This window comes from Protopterus annectens, chromosome 2.part1 (genome assembly GCF_019279795.1).
Source record: "Protopterus annectens isolate FY-2018-M chromosome 2.part1, PAN1.0, whole genome shotgun sequence".
NCBI classification, from domain to species: domain Eukaryota; kingdom Metazoa; phylum Chordata; order Ceratodontiformes; family Protopteridae; genus Protopterus; species Protopterus annectens.
Genome location: NC_056729.1, coordinates 1381996561 through 1382020085, shown reverse-complemented (window position 1 = coordinate 1382020085; position 23525 = coordinate 1381996561). Strand labels below are relative to the sequence as shown.

Here is a 23525-nt window from a genome sequence, read left to right as displayed (position 1 = left end):
CTTCAATGCATCTCAATGTTTTTAATTCTATCTGAGCACCGCCACCCACCTTTAGTCCGAGAGAGAGACAGCTACACATATTTACATATATGGTACTTGTAACACAATCACCATATGTATTATGTTACAAGATATGCCTGTCAAGAAATATGTATATATTTTTTCGACCTGCCTCTGTTTGGGTATGCTGACTACTGCGCATTTATGTACGTCTACCATACTTGTGTGTATATCTGTATTTATGCATTTTCAAACTGCTTACTGTATTTGACACATAGCCAGATTCTTACTACTGTGGGCAGTGCATAACTACAGAATTTGCCTGCTGCTGGTTTGTGGGTTTCTAAAGTTCCTTACAACCCTGGCTGCCAACAGCTAATGATTTTCATGTGTAGGAAGGTAGCCGGTATTAACTGTAAATTAAGAGACTGTGTTTAGTTGCTGAGAAAGCGGTGTTCCACTATAACACTGACATCATTTGTCAGGGACATAAACGAAGAATGCTTGGTAACAGTATTACTTTCAATTCTTTCAGTGTGGGTACTGTGATGGAACCAGATACATGCACAGTGAAGCAAGGCATGCAGATGGAAGGTCAGTATTGTATTGAGTTGAGCTGCTTTCTCTTTTTGAATGTTCATACTGTAATGGTCACATGGGTGGGTTGATAACACCATGATCTGTGTTGGTTTAGGTGTCCCTCAGAGACCTATCCAGGTGTGGATATGTGGCCATTCCTACGTGCACTGGTCAGCGAGAAGAGCTTTAGAAATAGGAGCCAACAATCTATGGCAAAGTGAGTCCGAAATTCAGGTGTCGTGGGTCGGGAAAAGAGGCTTGCAGTGGGATGGTCTGCTAAGCTGCCTGCGTGAGAAAAACGGCAGAGGAGAAAAACCAGATATCCTAGTACTGCATCTGGGAGGAAATGACCTGACCACATGCCCCCTTGTGGATCTGAAAGTTGAAATTAAGAAAATTTTGTGGAGACTGCTTACATGGTGGCCTAATCTATATATGGTATGGTCAGACATCATACAAAGGATGGTTTGGAAGGACGCACGTAGCATTAAGGCCATTGATAAAATGAGAAGACTGCACAATGGTTTCATGTGGGGACAAATGGAGATGTGCAAAGGATCTGTGATTCACCATAATGCTATTAATGCTCGGCGGCCAGAGTTATACCGGATTGACCATGTTCACCTCAGTGACAGTGGACTAGATATATTTTTACGTAATTTGACAGAGTCTGTAATATTTGCAAAAACTACAGTGCTCAGTGCTCCTGGTATGTAAATAAATGTGCTGACCACACAAGGAAGAAAAAGTTGTTTGACTGGTTAATTTAAGTGTTTGTCTGTATTGACACAAGTAATTGGTCCATAGGTCAGTACACAGCAATATGACATAGCCACAGGCTTCATAACACATGTAAAATAAATAAAAACAGTTAATGTACTCTTGGGTCTGTCTCAGTTGTCATGGATAATGGGGTGGGGGCATGGAAAGCTCTGTTGCCAGTTGAGTGGTGAAGATCAATATGTACTGCATTAACCCTACTAATAACTTATTACGGCATGGCATGTGTTGATCATTTAGTGACCAAGTGAGTGTTTAGCTCTGACAAGAGCAGAAATCATTGGTATCTGACACTATTAGCCTCTGTTTTTTGTATACCACGATGGTTGTGGATAGCACACCTACTATTTTTATCAATTTGAATATGCGTCATGGTAACTGGTGGACTACACATCCCCTATGTTTACAGCCAGTACTCACTGATCATCGCTTCTGTCAGGGAATTAGAACACTGGAATCAATGCATCCAGACAACAGAGTGTCTGCATTGGCCTTTCCAGTAGTATCTTGCGGCATTCAGTTGACTACGAAATCTGTCGAGCAACCCTGAATGTTGCTAACCAAATGGGTTAGATGGCGGTATATGTTGTTCTTGGCCAAACAGTACTAGTTACAATGTTATTAACTCTGCTTGACAGTAAAGCAATGCCGTGAATACCTATAACCGTTGCTTTGGTTAACTATAGGGGAATGTCAGAGTACAGGTAAATGTCCGGAAGCACGGTTGAGTGACAATTTGCTTAATTTTTTTTAATTGTGTTTTCTTGTGTTTGTCATGTACATAAAACTTGTTAAACTGGCATACGACATCACTGCATGCATTTCCACCCTTGCTGACAACTCAGCCATACATAAAGTTTTGACGCTTACCATGACCTACTCTGTACCGAAAAAGCATGGTTTCCAAACCTATACCCTTTTACTGTCTCTGCCAGTCCATCATAGACTCCATGAAGTTACGTTTTTGTCAAACCTAATAACTTGATTATAGCAGCAGTAAAAGGATATGACTGTGTCATCATCAGCTTCTGACTGGTAATTGTGCGTCATCTTCTGAGTGGTAATTGTGTTTCAAAGTTAAAGTGATACTGTAACTATTTTTGTATCGTGCTGTGCAGTCAGTACATGTATAGGAAAAATTCAGAAATCACAGTGCAGATTAAGTCTACTTGTCTATGGTGAAACTTGCATAGTACGTGAAACTGTAGTCACACGTTTCATCAGCTTACACATGTCATGTTTCCCTGTTCATGCTTAAAATGTGGAATGCTTCCGCAGTGATTGAAATTGGGAAATGCCATGCATCTCTGCTCTGCAACTGGATTGATGTCATGTTTCAATGGACAATGTGTTGCTTTTTGCACTTCACAGAATAATTTGGCGTGATGTTTGGGATGAATATGCACGGTCCAGTTCCTTTCAGTTTTGAACCAGAATATGCACCAGGAGAAAGAAGACCAAAACGACGCCGAGATAGTAATGGAAGCAGTGATGTAGAAGAACATGAAGAGAACACCCAGAGCATGACTTGGTGCACGTGTGAAAAGTGTGTTTTAATGAATACGCCACAGGAGTGCTACTGCTGTGTATCGTCCCATCGTGCACGTGCCAAAATTGCTCAGCTTGAACTCGCTGTTCAGCCAGTGTGCATCACTGATCACACAGACTTTGAAATGGCGTGCCTAACGCCACTTGTACTGGAATTGATTCTGCGGTCAATGCACTACGTTACAAGGCGATCACGCAGCATACAGTGGACCAATAGGTAAGGGAAAAGTGTCTGATTCGAAAGGTGGTTGTTGTTACAGCACATAAATACTCACCGGTGCTATTTACGTGGTGCTATTTCTTACCTTGCACTCTATGAACATTACTTTTTAGAACAACACCAATTATGTCAGGTTAATTTTCATAGCCAGAGAAAAGCATGGTGACTTCCTTTCCAGCTATTATAGGTAAATTACTAGGTTGTGGTCATACATTGGTAACTTAGTGCAGAAAGGTGTAAAACTGATGCTGCAGTCAAACGTTTACGTATTAGTGATCAGATTGGAAAATATTATCCGTTGTCTAGATTTCGGTGATAAGTGAAGATTTCTATGTTGGCCAATTGTTTGTTGCAGGTAGCCCACACAAACAAGTCATAGTCCTAACTGGAAATGTGAACAGAATGTTTTTTTTATACTTGTGATGAATTCATGATGAGGTGTAAGTTGCTATAATAGGTGTTGTGATTTGACAGGTTGTACCGTGTGGTGGCATACCGTGCTTATGTGCTATGGATTTTTGAAAATCGAAGACTCGGACGTGGGAACAGAGTTGTAATTCCAGCATGTGTAGTGTCACGTATACGACAAAAATTCCCTGAAGACGACAACGAATATGTTGGTTTCCTGCCTTTTGATGGGTTTTGGGTATACCCGGAGTAACGAGCACAGATTGGTGTAATGAAAGTTGAATGACTATTCATTGTCTATAATGGACCCCGGAACATTATGTTTCTCTGCTCTAAGGATGTATGAAAGTGTAAAATGTCCTGTGCTTGTCGATGGCAATAAAAGTTCTAATTATTTATAAATTGTTTTGACTTACGATTATTTGAAGCAGACAGTGTGAATAACTGATGTACTGGAAAGGTAAAGATGGATTAGTCATGTTTATTTGCAAATACTGACTTTGGGTGTATTGCATGCAAGTTGTGCATTGTAGGTAATGTGTGGTCTGCTTGATGGCAGTGTACACAATAGAGCCAATTATGGTCCTGCCATACATCATGTCACCAACGTACATATGGGTATTACTGCCTTATCAGACCATGGCTATGGCTCATGATGATACTGGTAATAGTTGAGACTGTGGACATGTATAGCTGATGCCTACCTAAGTACACTGCTGTATTGAGTCAATGCAGTTGACTACTGATGCAGAAATGTGTCAGTGTCCATAATGTCGCATTGGACATGACACGTTCATTATAGACATAATCCAGACCCGTTTTACAGTTTTGTGTACTGTGATGTACATCTGTGAAGTAAATTTAACATTTTAAATATGTTTCTGAAGTCAGGCACAAGTGATGACAACTGTAATATCATTGTTACATGTGTACTGGCATTGTATGATGCCTTGATACTGCACTGCTGAGTATTTTTCGCCGATTGACAAAAGGGGTTATAGGAGGTTGCGAAGTATGATTGTCATTGCCTAGTGTGATTTTGTCCTTGCTGTAATATGTGAATGCACACGCAAGCCAATCATGGGTGACAGCTCATTGGTGTGAAATATTGTAGACAGAATGTGTAGTACAACATATTGACAATTCAGGGTGTGTGAGTGTGTTGTAGTGGTCTTTCAGGCTGCTAGAAATTATGGTACTTTATATGCAGGCCAGTTTAAAATTGCCAAGGCATTGATTTACTCTGCGATTATGACCAAATCACTGAAATAGGCTTAGTCCAGCTGTATTACTAAGGCCGAATTACGTAAGGTAGTTAACTGAAAGCTATGGCTTCAAAGGGCGTCAGTTCAAGAGCGACTGATAAGAAGTGGTGAGGTACACACACACACACCCATACCGACCACCACAAAAGCAGTTGTGGCTTGTAAAATTTTTAGTACACCTTGAGGCGAATACATGGCCAGGTGTATTCCACCAAACTGTTATGTATTCATAGGACATCTTGCGTTTCTGTGATGGTGTAGTCAGGGCCATTAATTTTTTTTTGTAGAAATGAGCTCATCTAACAATCACTTTATATTTCTATTTACAGATAGCCATATATTGCATTGCAGCAGTGAGATATATTTGGTTTAAAGTTATGTGATGCAGCCAATATGTACTGTTTTACAGTATATTGGTGTGTAACTTTTCATTCAATAACTGCATGGATTTATAAATAATTAAAAATGTTTTTTATTAGGTTAATCGGTATTCAACACAAGGATTTGACAGAATGCCGCAGTGTTTGGCTTATGGCTGTCAGACCAGAAGAGGGCGCATGCCCGAAGGGATGTCCTTTCACCGATTTCCGCGGGATGCACAACTATGCACAATGTGGGTCCGTAGATGTGGAACAGATGTTGGTGACATTAACAAATTTGTTAAGGCTGAGATAATCAGCAACCCCCCAAAGCATTACCTCTGTTCTCTTCATTTTACGGAAGATATGTTCGAGTTAGACTTCCGCTATGAATTGATGCCAGATTCCATGAAACCACGTAGACCTCGTCGTATATTGAAGGCCAATGCACTACCAACGATGTTTGACTTTGCCCAAAAACACATTCGGAATACTTCGGTGCAACGTATTGATCGGAATATGCGAAGAAAGGTATGTCTGCTGTTACATTAACAACTACTGTTAAAAGATGTCTGGACACTACTGTCCAACGACCAGTATTGAGCAAGCAAGCTTAAAGACCAGTAAGCAATACCGGGCTTGTATATAGTCACTCTTAAGGATGATGTCGCTTTTTAGTTACTTATTGAAGTTAATGTGAAATATCACATTACCTGTAGTCTAAAGTCAGGTGGAGATACAGATTTGTTTCTTACGTATTTTATTGTATTTGTACTACATCAGCGGTGTGCACAAATATTACTGTTGTACTTGTATTTGTGACCTAAAAGGTGTGCAGAAATGTTACTGTTGTAGATGCACTTGCAAGTGCATCAAAATCACTGTGTCAATTAAAGTTTAAAGTGTAGTATATGAAGTTGTTCTCCTGTCTTTTGCAGCTTCTGGAGGACCTGCTGTCAGAACCACAGCCCATACAAGAGCATTTGGAGGATACAGCTGGAAGCAGTAATATGCAGGTAAATCAAATGAGTTGCATCTGGCAAAAGTACACTTGAAATTCGGCTATGCAGTCCCGTTTTAAATTTTGGAAGAATGGGTTATAAGTAACGGGTGATGTGCAATGCATTATCACATTTGTACTGCAAAGATAGCGCAAAATTTCATTATTAGATAATTGGAAAATAGATATGTGACTGACTAGGGTCCAGTTGATTAACAGTTGTACATCTCAGTGAGTATCCATTAGACTCTGCACAGGCTTGTAAGTATGAGTAGTTAAATCAAAATAAAATGTGCATTTACAGGATGGATGTTCTGATGAACCAAAAGTTAAGGTGATAAGAGTGTTGTCATTTACACTTTCCTGTAATGGAATTTTGCATGTAGAGATAACTGACAGAGGAGGGTGTGTAGGACTCTTTTGGTGTGAAGAGCTCATGCTGAAGTAATGTCTGTTAGAAAGGATAAGTTGTACAATCCTGGTTACCAATTCACAGTACTTTGGTAAAAATGTTGAGTATGGCCCACTTTGGTAGAAGAGGGTACATAAAGACAAGGCACTGACACATTCTACAAACCTAAAGGGTCTCTATACAAAAAAGGATAGCCATGCATACATCAATGTCTAAATCTTAATTGTTCTCCATTTGGCTTAACAGCAGCCTGCATCAGTATTGGAGCATGATCGCTGTGAGGGAATGCAGATGGACGTTACTGAGCAGAATCGCAGTGTTTACATGGAGTCGGGCATACATCCTACTTATGTAAGTGATATGTACCAATTAGTACATTTGAGAAAATGCAGATGATCTCAGTGTGCAGTGATTCCTTTGGGTTGTGAATCAGTAATCACCCGATTATCTTTCGGGTTTTGTGGTGGACCTTTTTTATTTACATCCCTTGGCACCTGGTCCCGTCATTGTAGCGCATTGTCCATGGTCAGCTTGTCCCACAAAAGAGAGCAGACAGTATGCAAAAATAATGAAGGGATATGACAAGGACGAGTGTAGCATAGCTGCATGTATCCAATATATTGACAGTAGCAATTTCAGACGTGCATTTCTGTTGAAATTGTTGGGCTGGTAGGTTACAATGTCAGTCTGAGGACATGCCAGACAACTGAATGGAAGCTTCAGTTGTGGTTGTAGTGTATTTCAGCTGATAAGTTGTAAATCAGGTGTGATATGCAAACAGAAGTGCAGGTGTCGAAATGACCAAGTTAGTAAGACTGTGACTCCGGACAGCTATTATAAGTCTTACTGTTTGTGATGTTATTGTAAATGGCCACCACAGCACAAGCATTACAAGCATGAATGCCCCTCAAGTTATATTCACAGCACATCAGTCCGTAACATGATTGTCATGATTCATTACGACATACCTACACTGACCTGTGGCAGTGAAAAGGTTGCTTTTTATCCATGAAAATGCTACAAGGCTTTTTATGTACTCGGCCTTATTGTGTATGCTAATTGTAATGTATGACAATAAATTCTGAAATACAGTGCTAAGGATGCCTATACTTTGTATTCTAAACAGGTGGAGATGGAACTTGGAACAGTGTGCTCAGAGGTCGTTGTGGACAACAGTGAGGTAATGATTAGTGGATTGAGAAAAACAGGTAAGTTGAAGAATAAGTCCTGTCAGACCCAAAATATGCTGGCTGCAGTAAGTATAGGAATACAGGCCAATATGCAAGAAAGTAGTAGTAACACATCAGAAGCTAAGTTGATCCAAAGCCATAATGTTGCTGTTCAATTTCCAGAAATAGTCGTGCCAACATTTGTAGATCACAATTACAGTAAGGTGTCAAAATGCATACAGAAGAGAAATGCTTTGAAGCAAAGCACAGAAGAGGACGTATGTCATACTAATGTAGAGAGTGGGAGTAACCATCATTCAGTGGTACAGTCTTGCACTGAAGAGGACGTATGTCATACTAATGTAGAGAGTGGGAGTAACCATCATTCAGTGGTACAGTCTTGCACTGAAGAGGACGTATGTCATACTAATGTAGAGAGTGGGAGTAACCATCATTCAGTGGTACAGTCTTGCACTGAAGTAGTGCAGGTCCAAGAAGAAAATGAGGGCAGCATGTGTAGTGACAACAGTAGTGAGGACTGTATGTCTGAAGTAAGTACATCAAATATGGGTAATGAGAATCTGGAAGACCCAGACTGGGGAGAATCCTCTATAAGCATGTCTCAGTCTGAGGCGGATGATTCTTTCCAGGAATTGTCAGTGGAGGAAGACATTGTTGGACAAAAATTCATTGTTTTCGAGGCATGCCTCGATAACTTGTTGATGAAACTTATATGTCCAGTGTGCAGGGCAGCAGCTTGTGAAATTGAGAAGAAGACCATACTTGGAACTTTTGTTTGTGTTAAAGTGTCCTGCTTTAATGGACATGAAATTCTAAGCTGGGAAAGCCAACCACTACTTGGTCGAATGCCAGCAGGCAACCTAATGAGTGCTGCCGCAGTACTGTTTAGCGGTACTACTTACGCACACATATCAAGGTTTTGTGCCTACATAGGTGTAGAATTCATAGGAAAGACGACATACTATGACATACAGAGCCAATATCTTTTCCCAGTTGTGCAATTCCATTGGCATGAGCAGCAGAAGGAGCTGTTGAAGGATGCTGAAGGGAGAATGATAAGGTTAGGTGGTGATGGACGCTGTGACAGTCCAGGATTTTCTGCTAAGTACTGCACCTACACTATGATGGATTTAGACACAGGATACATACTGGATTTTGCTGTGGAGCAGGTCTGTGAAGGGGTGGCATCAGTGGGACTTGAGAAGATAGGTTTTGAGCGGTGCATGAGAAATTTAATTAGTAAAGGTGTGAGTATCGGAGTAGTAGCAACAGATAGGCATCGGGGTATAGCATTACTAATGCGTACTCAATTCACTGACATAGATCATCAGTTTGACATTTGGCACATGTGCAAAAGCATTCGAAAAAAAATTATGCTGGCTGCCAAACAGAAAGGACAAGAGGATTTACTGCCATGGTGCCGCAGTATTTGTAATCACTTGTGGTGGTGTACAGCAACATGTGAGGGTGATCCAGTATTACTTATGGAGAAGTGGTTCTCCCTGTCATATCATGTGACTGACCAACACAGCTGGGGGGGTGCAACCAAATATGTGAAATGTCCACATGAAGTACCAGTACCTCGTGGGACTGATAAGAAATGGTTAGAGGAAGGAGAGGAGTGCCACAGTGCACTTCACAAGATAGTAAGTAACACACTGTTTATAAAAGATCTGCAGCAGACGACAAAGTTCTGTCATACTGGCAATCTGGAGGTATTCCATGCATTGCTGTGTCGTTACTGTCCAAAGTTAGAACACTTTAGCTATGGAGGCATGAAAGCAAGAACAATGTTAGCGGTCTTGGACCACAATGCAAATCAAAATAGGGAGCATTCAGTGATTAGATGCCCCTCTAGTCGCTCCGGGCCAGTTGGTGAAAAGAGATACAGAATAGTGTATCCCAAGGCCAAGCAGGAGTGGATAGCAAAGCCTATATTTGATGGCAGGAAGTATGACTACATCTATGACCTCATGATGAACGTAGTGTCTGCCAAGACAGGTAGTCTAAGTGTGGATCCAATGCAAGTACCAGAGCTGCCTAGAAACATAGCTAGATGTGAGCGGCCAGAGAAAAATACTGTGATTGCACGGTTACAGTCCCGCTTCCACAGTAAGTCCTAAGGTGGACGTGAAAAAGTGTACAGTTATGACAATGTGATAACTAACTGAGTCCAGGGTACAATAAGGATAAGCTGCTTGTCATGTGCGTATGTGAAAAGAGCCAAATTTTAGCAAGTGCCATTGCTACATATTAAAGACCAAACAGTGTCAGACAGTCTGCGAGACTTTGACAGCAGCGGCCGATCTGACTACTGTCACTTAGTACAGAAAAAAATATTGGTAGAAGCGTCAGTATTGAAAATGTGAGAAATGTTAGAGTGCGTCAAGCTTCATATTTCTTTAATAAATGAGACAGTCATGGTAAGGCAGTTACAGAAGTAGATGTGAACTCGTTAATGATTGTTAAATGTACCTGTTGGATGAGAGGGTAGATTCAGTTTGTGTCACTTGCACTGTATCAGCTGAAGTAAGTGTTGGTTTTCATCCACTTTTACCCATATTTACAGTTGAAGGCTTGTATCGCTTTGAACCTGGGTGGTATGTGTGAGTAAAATAGGGAAAGGCCTTAGATAATGATATGGAACTGTTATATTTCTAGTGACATGTCAGTGTATAGTAGCTGAAAATGAGTTCTCTGAGCGGGTATTAATGTATACAGAGCAACAGCTGATCCATGTAAAGTGTGTATGGATATAATGGTATAATTTTTAACAACTGTTCCCTCTCGTCTATGAGTCCTGGTGATTGAGAATAGGTGATTGGAAAGTTGGGTTATCCATTTTGCGGTAATGAGATCTTTTCTGTCATGAACATTGCTGGAGAGAACCGTCCAACTTACGATTGGTTTGACATGGATGCCAGAATTACCAAGATGACAGTAAAGGTGGGTATCACCAGTGATTTTACAGCATGAAAGAAGTAAGGATGAAGTCATACATAAGTGTTTTTCTCTGTAACCTAACAGTATGTGTTATTGATGGGCATTTACAGGCGATGTGAATGTGGAGAGCTCAACTGAAGAAATATAACCTGAACAAAGTGAAAGTATCGGCAGAGTCCTCATGGTAAATATTGCACAAAGGAAATATTACAGCCAAGGTAAGTGTGATTTAGTTAATAATTATAGCCCGCGAAGCAACGATGACCGCTCATAAGCGAGTTTGAAAGGTAGACAATACTCATACTTGTTAGTGAAAGGAACTGTGATGATAGTGTGTGATACATGATTGTTTTATTTATAGTGAAGGAATTATGTTTCAGCAAGAGTGCCATTGGTTCTAGGTTGCCATATTCAAAGTGTTTGTAGTGCGTAGATAAAATGTATAGTGATAACAGCATTCAGGAATACCAGCTGGAACAGGTTTCAGCTCACTGCACATTGCTGGACATGAACACTGCAGAGGCATGCTGTATCAAGGATGATGGACAGTGAGACCGAACCATGACAGGGATGGTTGTTGAGACTATGTCTGTTGCATGATGCACTTGCAATGGATAGGGAATGGGAGAGTTCAGTGGCAGTCAGTTGATTACATTCTGTGGTGGTATAATCGATACACTTAACAATTGCAATGGTCATTGTCTGGTGACTTTATGTGCTTGACACACACCTATGTTAGATATTGTAAGGGAAGGGAAAAGTAAAGGTTATGGTCTGCTGACTTGACAGCATGGGGTTGTGACACTATTATGAATGTTTGACGTGCAATTGGAAGGGAAGTGCAAGGATCGGTGGACGGACTGCTTGTAACATAGAAATGAGAGGCAGTGGTAGATCAATGCTACTAATTAGTGGACGTGCAGTTGATGAATTGCTATGTGTTATAGCAAACATTCATGCACATAGTTAATTTAATTGGAAATTTTGTATGCTTATTTTGGCACACTGAATGGAGGCACACACGTAGGATAAGTATATTGCTGGTCGTGCATGGCTTTGTGTGTTGTGGACTTTTTCATATATGTAAATGCATCATTATATTGGTTTGTAAAATTTTCAATTTTTTTTTTTTTTTTTTTTCTTTTTTTTTTTTTTTTTTTTTTTTTTTTTTTTTTTTTTTTTTTTTTTTTTTTTTTTTTTTTTTTTTTTTTTTTTTTTTTTTTTTTTTTTTTTTTTTTTTTTTTTTTTTTTTTTTTTTTTTTTTTTTTTTTTTTTTTTTTTTTTTTTTTTTTTTTTTTTTTTTTTTTTTTTTTTTTTTTTTTTTTTTTTTTTTTTTTTTTTTTTTTTTTTTTTTTTTTTTTTTTTTTTTTTTTTTTTTTTTTTTTTTTTATTTTTTTTTTTTTTTTTTTTTTTTTTTTTTTTTTTTTTTTTTTTTTTTTTTTTTTTTTATTTTTTTTTCCCCCCCCCCCCCCCCCCCCCCCCCCCCTCCCCTTTCCCCCCTCCTCCCCCCCCCCCCCCCCCCCCCCCCCCCCCCCCCCCCCCCCCTCCGCCCCCCCCCCCTCCCCCCCCCCCCCCCCCCCCCCCCCCCCCCCCCCCCCCCCCCCTCCCCCCCCCCCCCCCCCCCCCCCCCCCCCCCCCCCCCCCCCCCCCCCCCCCCCCCCCCCCCCCCCCCCCCCCCCCAAAAAAGGTTAGCCCCCGGGTAAATTTTTTTGGAAGTTTTGGGGGAATCTAAACCCTTACAAATTTTATGGGCAATGTCATACTAATTTAAAAAATTTCGAAAAAAAAAAATTTTTTAAAAAAGGGGAATATAAAAAGGTTTTTAAAAAAGATAAGAAAAGAAGCAGGCTTTACACAGAAAGAAACCAAACTGACAATGAGTCACAGATTTCCCATTATATGTCAATGGCATGGGAAATCACTGTTACTTCCTTATGTCTGGCATGAGTCACAGAAAGGAGACTTGAAATGCTTTATGGGAAAGAGAAAGGCTTGAAGGAGAAGAAGATCACGTTGAGATAGCAAGCCCCATCGGTAGCCATGTTGTGGTAAACTAGCTAAAATTACTAATAAAGCATTTAGAGTCAATTTTAGGTGTTAAAATAGGTCTGGAAACAAAGATAGACTGAAATAAACATATTTTTTTAGTTGTAGGGTGGAGTGTTCCTTTAAAGAATACAGGGTGTAAATAACATGTCCTATGTGGACCGCATCAAAGCCCTGTCCAGAGTATCTTACAGGCTACTGAGAGGTCATCTATGCCTACCCTACAAAGCATTCTCCCAGCCAGTCCTGATTAATCCTATACATTCAACAAACAGCATTGGAATTACTTGATCTAAGGATCAACTTCATCTGTGACATAAGCAAGACATGTTGGAGGAACAGATATGCCTCTAAAAGACTACCCCTTTGTTGGAACACCCTTCCCATTCATGCCAAACACAGCTGTTCCCTAATCCCATTCAAATGCAATTTGGATCAATAGAAGGTAAACTGTAAATTCAGACATGGCTTGTCACCTGTGGACTTTACAGACAGGAAAAGCTTGCAGATGACCTAAGGCACAGGCATATACCAAAGTTGTTCTAGTCCTACGACACTGATAATTATAAAAATTAGGGCATGAATGGCTAGGCTTAAAAAGGTTCTTTGGCCATTAGCTAAGTAACTTCCTATGATCCATGGAGGTTTTTATTTTCTTACAGTGACTTGCATATACATGAAAGTTGTGAAACAAGAACATGTTAGAATCCAGAAATATATATAATAACCAAAATCAGTTATACTGGAATGTAAGAAAAGGTAGAAGTCTGATTAGCAATGAGCTTCTCTTTAAATAAGATGCACCTTAATGGGCAGATTATGTGAGCGAAGACATGGTTGTGTGACTACATTCTAGGTAGCTGTATGGAGTGCATCTACATTACATTTATGCAATGTCATACTATTTACATTCGAGTCAGGTAATATAGGTCATATAGGCATAAAACGTACAGAGAGATGTTTTATGCATAACTTCTATTGTCCTGGGATTTCCAGAGATGTAACAGGGTACTGCAGGACCTGTGAGCAGTGCCAAAAGGTAGGCAAGGTGAATGCTCTTTTGATGTCTTTGCCTGTGACTAAGGAGCCATTTCAGAGGGTAGCTATGGATATTGTGGGGACACTGAGTACCCCAGGTTCCACAGGGAAAAAGGATATCCTAGAGGCAGTAGATTACGCTATCAGGTACACTGAGGCAGTGGCTCTGTCCTCCATTGATGCCGAAAAGGCGGCAAATGCTTTGTTAGAGATTTTCAGCAGTGTAGGTTTCCCAAAGGAAATACTGACTGATAGAAGTGCCAATTTCATGTCAGACCAGCTCGCTTGTCTGTGGAAGTACTGTGGAGTGAAGCACCTAAACAACACCCCCTACCATATAATGAAGGATAGTGGATGATTGTAAGTAATAGTGAATAATAATAATAATAACAATGGTCATAATACTAATTATTAATGATAAAGGTGGATGATGACCTCTAAGTTTGCAGATTACTGTAGGCTAAGAGCACTCACTGAATCTTCAAATGATTTGGCCAGCCTGCAGGGAGATTGGTGTCAAAACCACAGTCTAAAATTAAATACTAAAAAATGCATTACTGTATCTTTTATGAAGTGATCTACCCCTGGGAACTACCGCACTGACGTGCCCCTAAGACATTTGCCCAGTTGTTCGGGGTTTGGGAACTTATGTGGACAGTGACTTAACTTTTGACCAACACGTGTCTGTTGTTGTAAGAAAGTGCTTCTCTATTGCACAGATTATGAACAAACAAAGGGATTGTGCCTAGATCTAGAGAGGTCACTGACTCCCTGTACTCAGTTTTCACTTGGGCCAATTATTGCACATAATCCCCCCTTTGGCATGTATCTGTTCAGACACGTACAACAATTGGAGCTCCCACAAAGATACCTTACTGAAAGGATACAAGGCCTAAACAACAGGCCCTTCATGGACCGACTGAAACCCCTGTTAATATACTTGGTAACCTATAGATTCCGAAGATGTGACCTGTGTCTGGCATACAAGGCAACCTCTGACCTATTACTAATGGATTTACTGCACATCACTAAGTCAAATGGCATCACAAATACTTTGCTTAGGCATCTAAACCTCTTCTGAAACATCAATAGAACAGTTTGGAGGGATAGGCATACTTCACAGATGATACTGCTCATGTGGAACAAATTCCCCATCCACATAAAACAAAGTTCATCCCTGTACATCTCCAACTGCAACTTAAACATATGGATCGAAAACAGAAATTTTACCCCAAAACTGCCCCATGCACTACAAATGTACAGATGCAGCTACTAAATGCTTTATGCTAGGTGTGGGCCCACTCACATTATCTATGGTATGATCCCAGTTAATCTCATTAGGGATCATATGTAATTATCAACCATGAGACAGGTAAGGCCAATCAATAACCAAGTGGGATAGATTATTTCAAACACAAAAATGGAAATTAACTAGATCAAATGACCTGCAACAGCAGCTGGCCTAGTACTTACATTACCTATGAGCCTATAATCTTACATTTCACATGCACATACAAAAATGCCTAACAAACTCACCAAAAACTTGCAATGCTTTACAGATCCAAAAACTCTCACTGACGCAACTAAAGCTACACTCTCCACTACTTAACACCTCCTGTGAGTAGTTTATGGAGCACTCATTCCTATTAACTTCCAGGAAGCATAAAAAGCAAAATTTGATCAATAGTGTAATAAAGTGGCTAAATTATCAGCAAATACCCCTTTCAGAACCCATTTCTGTAGGGCACTGAAAGCCTAAATTGATTAGAAGTAACTCACCAACTAATGTATACAGAGCTTCTACCGACCTACAACATTAGCCTGCAATCATCTGCATGGCTAGCAATAAATAATGTTCTACATAACTATGTTTGTACTCCATCATTATGATTCAGTGAGGAAAGCCTTCTCTGTCCACAACCTTATCAAATCTGCAGGCCATGAGCTATATTTATACCATGTTGCTAAGGACTGGGACTCCTTACATATGTGCATCAGATCAGTACCCTCCCTCCGGTCCTTCAAAACCATGCAGAAATAGTTCTTAGCCAAAATCTGTTTCGGCTTTTGCCCAATCTCAGGCTAATGACATTCCTAAATATGAACAAGTTCCTAATCATACCTCACACCTCCTGACTCACCCTTTACACTCACTTCCTAACTTCATCTAGAAGAAAATGGACACCTATCCAGTTAGACTTTCCTGGTAGACGTCAGTAAACAAATATCATGTTTGACCTTGTCCTTACAAATGTTTTCCCTGCATACACCCCACTAATATAATACAATACGATATACAACTTGTGATTGCAAAAACTAACCAACTGTAATCCAAGAAAAAAATGGCACCCAGATAATCAAATCTGTGGAAATAATTGGCCATCCACACCACAAGAAAAATCAGACTGAAAAAATATGTAAGCAATATTATTGGTCAATAACCACTTCATAATGCTCAAATGTCCCTGATTTGGCCTCATATTATTACCCTTCTCCTTATAAAATGTTTTGGTTTTCTGATAAATCACTGAAGACTACAGTCATTACATAATGTCAGACATTACGGTTTCATACTTGTTAGTCTTTAGGAAATCCATGTTCAAAACCCGGTTGTTCTACTAACATGAGTTAGGGTAATATTTAAAAGTTATACATGATTTTGCACTTGTAGAGACTCGGTTGGTCATTAGTCTAGTATAAACCTATGAATCTACTAGTTATGCACCAAACATGGCACAACTATGCACTAAGTGCATCATTCATACTTATTTCTTCCTACGCATATTCCAAATTCAAGATTTGACATAACAAGGAAAGAAAATCTTATACATAAAAACGTACAACTGTCAGCATGTACCAGAATGTTATTGTGTCAAGTAGACTGTTGTTTCAATTGAGCCAGCAGGAAAACCTACCCAGTATCCGACCAATAAAACATGGCCATAATCACTCTCAAATACAACATCAAGAGGTGAAATGACAACTCTGGTTTCACAATCCCTCACCAAAACTAATTATAAACTTATTATGACTATCCTCAAAAGGAAAGCACAATAAATATTGTATAAAAAAAGCTATCTAATAAACCACACTAACTCCTTATTACTATGCCTAAAATCCTGCCGAGGAAAACAAAATGAACATGGTAAACCGCCTAGAAAACCAGACTCCCAAGCAATCAGTGAAATAATAGTCAGTCAGCAATGGAGAGAAAGACACACTGAAATTACTGCACACTCAGAGTGCAGGAAAACTAGCAATCTGTAAAGAATTAAACCTATAATACAAAAATGTACACTATATATACCATACAACATGAAAACAAGAAGTACATCAAACACATACTGCCCACTTAAATTTCTCCAGTAATGAAACCAAACACAAGATGTCATAAACAACACGCAGCTTAAATCGGAATCTCCCAAACAAACATTTTTCACGTACCTGTAATATACTAGTGTGTAGTCTAAATAAGTCCCATTAATTATTCGCGCAGCCATCTCCTACAATGCTGACTGCTTCTCCAGATGACTCTACAGAACAGCTTAAACAGCAAAATATCACCATTTTCTGTAAAACGTACTCCAAAATTAAAGTCACCTATAGTAAATTGTAACAGACATTTATAATCCCACTGCCACCAACCACAAAAAGTTACATTCTGAAACAAATGGTATTAATTTAATAAAAAAGGCTGCACTCACCACTTATCCAAACTTCCCTTATGACTGTGAGTTCCACAACTAAGCAGAATTCTGTAGAAAGGACACATATTGTTTCATAACACCACATACCCAGCCCCAAATAATTAAATCAAGTCTTGTCTGTCCACATGATGCACCTAGACAATATCTGACTACTACTTTGTAATGAATGCATGAATATATTACACTGGTAAACACATTCAGATAACTACATACATTGAAATGCAGAAGACATTTGTAACTGCTCGCTCAAAGAAATGTAAGTCAATACCAAGCCAGAAACCAGTGCACTTAGCACCTCATCAAGTTTGATATGACTATTTTCACCTCTGTTGGCACCCATTGTTTAGCTCAGTATGTCCAAGATCAAAAACCAAAGATGACTGTAGCAATGTTAGAATAATTAACATGCAAACCAATTGACTCAGGCTTCTCTTACCACAAACTGAAAATGATGTAACTATTTTGTTATAATTAGTCAGTGTTTTCGTTAATGTAACAAACTTCAAGAAACTGAATTTTGCAGTGAATATGGACATCTGCAGAAAATAACAAAATTATGTGTACAGCTGTAAGAGCCCTATTTATAGGCTTGTAACACAACTGGAACAGATGAGAAAACAAAATAACAGTGAAAATCATGGGAACTTCAAATAACAGCTGTCTAAGAGGAGAGATGAAAAACAGAGGTTGGCATCAGAAGAAACACATTCATTTATAAATTAGGACAGCAGAAATTGGTGTTGATAATGGCTCACCTGAATGCACTTAACAGGACAGACAAAATATGATACAAGGACTGCCTGGGTCCACATGGCTGGTGCAGTAGGAACAAAGATGGAGAGGCCACTCTAGATTTCTGTCTGGCAAATTGCATCATAGTAGGTAACACATGGTTCAAAAAGTGATAATGTCACAAAAAAGCATACAAGAGTGGCTATTGTGCAAATCTGGTATACTTCCCCCTAGTAAGGAAAGGACAATGGGGTAGCATCATTGACTGCAAATTCACCCTAGTGAAACAGTAAGCCCACAGTAAAAAAACACTGGTTGCCACAATCAGATGCAAGCAGTGGTTATAGAAGTCTTTCGATGTCAACAAAGACCAGGATGAAAACCTAGAAGATGACTGAAGAGACCATTCTAAAAATTGCTTAGGGCTCTACCACCACGACAACAAGAGGAAATAAGTGGAGTTGAAGAGGACCGGAAGCACCTCAAAACAGCATGTGTGAGGACTTCATAACAGGTATGCAGCTGAAACAGGTATGGGAATAAGGAATGCAAGGAAAGCAGGTGTAAGAATGCGCAAGTCCAGGAAGTAATCGAAAGAAAGAAAGAGTGAAGGGAGAGATGGGAGATACAAAAAACAGACAAGACTAGGAGGGAATTCTGGATGGCTAACAAGACCAATCTAAGAGAAGAGTTACTTCAGAGAAGGACAGACATATTAAGGTCAATGAAAGAAATAGACTACAGAAAGTCAACAAAACCCCAAACGTTAAAAGCCTGATAAAACAAATGAACACAGTAATTATGACTGTTCATAGAAATTCATGCAATATAACACAAAGTAAATAGGATATATTACTGTGCAGCTAAATTAATAACAGATAGTCTTACCACAAAACAGAGGGCAGTAAGGGAAAAGAAGGGAGGGGAGAGATTAAATGTCATCATGGAAGTATCAAATAGAGAAAATGATAAAGCAATTAAGACAAGTGTCAATGTTACAAAGTATAGAAGAGAGAACAGATCAACTAATATACTGAAAGATAGTCATGATGTAAGTAATGCTCAGTATCAGAAGAGATAAAAATCTATCATGCACTACTGAAAATAAACTATCAGCACAGGCAGAAATACGTAATAGATATGCAGAAAAATATAAAGGTATAAAATAAGCAATTTTTATGGATGACCCAAACAGATTTATAGAGAATTGGGAAACACGTGAAAAGAAATTGAAACCACCAAAAAGGAAGAAATAGATACATTTTGGAGAAATAAAGATGCTGAATGGAAAGAAAAAGTAAACGAAAGAATAAGGGCCTCCGCTGAAAACAGGCTCTTTGGAACCTAGTCGGACATTCCCGGTCAACAAATGTTAAATAAATAAATAAATAAAGAAGTTCAAATGTGCAGGATTTGAAATGGGATGAAGTAACAACCAGAGAAATAGAAGAATTGAAACTAAGTTACGAAAAGATCCTAACTGGAAAATTCCAGTCCAGATGAAGTACCTAACTTCTGGCTAAAAGTGGGAACATCTTTACATGAAGATTTTACCATGAGTAAGAACTATTTATATTAGCACCCTGAACAGACACTAACCTGGTTAACAACAGGAAAATTTTTTCTGCTTCACAGTGGACCAGCAAACTACCCTAAAAACTACAGACCAATAACTTGCCTTCTGATGATGTATAAACTGTACAACTGTACAATGGAATTGGTGCCAACAGAGTTTATGGTCAGTTGGAAGAAAACTCAAACATGTCAATACAACAAAAGGGTAACAAAAAGTCATATGGAACAAAGGATAATTGGCTGTAAAACAGAGCTACATAAGAGAACTATAAAATGGGAAGAATCTAAATACGACATGAATAGGCTACAAAAAAGCATTTGACAGTGTCCCACATTTATCGATGAAAGAGTGCTTAAAGATTTATAAAAAGCACCCTATAGTGATTGATTATATTACAGTGGCAAACCACTTTGCAGTTAAGCCATGATAAAGGACAATTTATTAAAAATTCTAAGGGGGATATCATTTTCTGTTGGTATTGTGGCATCATCCATGAAGATGGTAGAATGCTGCTCAATGATAGGCTCATACCTATGTGCATGCATGAGGTGATGAATCTTGTTTTAAATTGTGTTTGTGTGTTTGGTGCCAGCAATTTCTTTCCCAGGGAAAGAAATAGCTGCTTTGACCATTTGCGGTTCAGTGCATTTGGTCTTTATGTGTCGCTCAAGAGGCGTTCGCTGTAATGCCTCTTTGCGATTTTAAAATAGAGCCCATATTATCACATTAAGAACAATGTCCTAAGCATGCAATCAGTCATGAGGAATTTGGGCACCCAGATTTATAGCAACCTGACTTTTGACCACCATGTTGCTTCCATTGTACAGAAAGCTTTCTATATGGAGCACCTCATAAGTAAGGGTACCTCATCCAGGGAAAAGGGGGTCATAAAGTGTTAACAAGAATAATAAGGTACAAGCAGAAAACAGAATCTATACATTTCTGAGCTGCTCCTGTGCTCCCCAGTAAATACCCTCTACCATTTCTGTTCCAACTATCACTAAAGAACAGGTCCTCACCGTGCTCTCCACATACAAAAAACACAGCATCAATGGGCCCTAATAATATCCATTGATGCCTTTCTTAGTTTCTCCAAATCTTTTGGGTTTCTTATACCATGATGGGAATACACCTGATTCCTAAGTGAAAGTACAATTAAAGTTCATGACATTAGTATTGTTTCAATATTTGATGTCAGCCAGAAGTGCTCTTTTGCAACACCCAAAATGTACCCAGAAATGACGACTCCTACAATTCTTATGGAGTTACATGCAGAGAACATATCTAAATACGACTGTAGATACTTTTTTTATAAGACTCGTTGCTCCCACTACTGTTGGAACCATCTGGGTATCTTTCTTCCACATTGCTCTCATTTATACCTGCTAATTCTGATATTTTATAACTGTCTCTCTCTCTACACAAGACTCTGTAGTCACTGGGTGTAGAGATTTCAATGATCAATGCTACTTTTGTCTTTTCATGGACCACTATATCTGGTTTTCTCGCATCTGTCTTTTTAACTGTTGGTAATGGGTGATCCCATCTGTCTTTTTAACTGTTGATAATGGGTGATCCCATGTGATGTAGACTTCATGATTTTCTATGATGCTTTGTGTCTCATGTTTCCTGTGTTTTCAGCCACTTCATTACTATAATGTTTGCATAATCCCCAGTGCAACAGTCTTGCCACATTATTGTGCCTTTGAGCATACAGTCTTTCTGCCATTACTATGTCAAAACCACTAATGAGATGTGCAGCTATTTCCATTTCTGTTTTATAAAACCTACATTTGTCTGTTTCTCCCACATGTTCAATGGACTTTGTAAACCAACATGTAAGTAGCCCAGTATCTGTGGCAGCCAGTATTAACATTTCATCTTTTGGTATGAATTTGCCTCTCCTTAACCATTCCTGCTTCAGTCCAGACGTTTTCTATACTTGCAACTATATTTATGCATTTTCCACATTTCTTGCCTTCTCTCTTGGTTTTTCACCTTATATACTTTCTTTTTCTTCTTGGCATATTCAGCTGCTGCCTGATTTTTATCTACATCTGGTTTGATTTCAATTACGGCTTGATGCCAATATGCTTCTGCTAGACTAAGCAGGGAAGTCATCTTAGAGTTATTCTTCTCATGTTTCAAAACTTTCACTATGTTTGGGTCTTGTGAGGTCAGCAGATATGTATGCAGTCCCACAATTGCAGATCAATACATATAATCAATTTCAAGGAGGCCCATACCTCCTTTGGAACGGGGAATATATAATCACATTCTTGTCCCACACTGATGTTTTCTTGGTGCTGCAGTTTTCCTGCTTTAAAAATTGTTTTTGCACATTTATCAAGACCAAATGACATTATTATGTCATCAAAAAAAATGTGCAATCTACAATACATTCACCCAGCCAGTCCTTATGAACCAGTTATACATTCAGTAAACAAACATCACTGCAATAACCTGATCTAAGGATCTAAACCTTGTCTGTGACATAAGCATAACAGGTTGGAGGAACAAATGTCTTTGACAGATTGTTCTTCTCTGGAACAGACTCCCCTTCTTGTGGAACAGCACCCTTCTCTAATACTATTCAAATGCAATTTGGACCAATAGATGGGAAATTGCAAACTCACCCCTGGCTTGCCACCTGTGGCCTTTATGGAAAGGAGCAGCTTGTAGATACTCTAATGCACAGGCACAGACTGGACAGCTCCATGGAGTTACTCCAAGGTCAGATCACTGTGCATAAGGCCCCCATTCAAATCATAGCTAGTTATAGATCCCCGTCCATGAATCATGTTGTGCACAAGGCCTACTTGACCAAACTGGAGTCCATCCAAATATAGATAAACACTGTGGTCATGGGGGGATTTCAGTTATCCCCCCATCAACTAGGAAACCTACTCCAACCATAACTCACTTGCACAAAAGTTCCTTGACGTTGTTAACTAAAATACCCTGGAACAAATTGCTCAAGCTCCAACAAGAGACACAAACACATACTAGATCTTGTTCTCACAAATATGACAAACAGATGCAACTGTCGGACCCTCATTAGTTAACTCTGACTACAAACCAGTCTCCTTTGAATTGGCATTAATACCAGAACTCACAAAGGGTGAAGGCAGACTAAACTTCACCAAGGCAAACAATACCCTTTTTATTTACCACATTAGAGGAGTAGGGCACTTTTTTTCCAATTTTTCAGACTCCAGCTTCTTATATAACAAAAAATAATGTTCGGTACAGTCTTTTGAAAAAAAAAAAATGTTTACAATTAAAAGTGAGTACACTCAACAAAACAAATATGTCTGCAACTGTCTAATCAATTGTCTGCAACTGCCTAATCAATAAAAATAGGGTTCTGTGGCCATGGATATGGCCTTTACCACTATCTCTATTACCATCTTGGTGGATAAGGGAATCCTGAGTTAATGTAGAAATTGTCTCATATTTCCTGACAACCAGTAAACTCTCAAACCGATATGGTATATGAAAGATGTATTTACACAATGTCACTGGAGGCAAAGCCCTCATATAAAAGCACTTCTAATGTCAATACGGCTGTCAGCAGTAAACACAATGCACCCATCACAAAATTCAAAACAAACACAGAGTCACATATTCTGAGGCACTTAAATGCAACCTACCTGAACCACAAAGACCTCCTAGATGAAGTATACATAAACCCCCATCAGCAATCCTGAACATACTCTTTT

The 23525-nt window shown here is 39.2% G+C and overlaps 2 protein-coding genes across 2 annotated transcripts in view; both read left to right on the top strand.

Annotated features, from left to right (window-relative positions):
• SELENOI (selenoprotein I) overlaps positions 1-23525 on the top strand; it is a 1061441-nt gene that overhangs the window by 978182 nt on the left and 59734 nt on the right. The window lies entirely within an intron of this gene.
• LOC122794453 (P2X purinoceptor 7-like) lies at positions 2575-3902 on the top strand. The gene is made up of 2 exons (XM_044062855.1): positions 2575-3124; positions 3602-3902. Exons 1-2 carry the CDS (start codon positions 2745-2747, stop codon positions 3786-3788), a joined length of 567 nt encoding a protein of 188 aa, XP_043918790.1. The 5' UTR covers positions 2575-2744; the 3' UTR covers positions 3789-3902.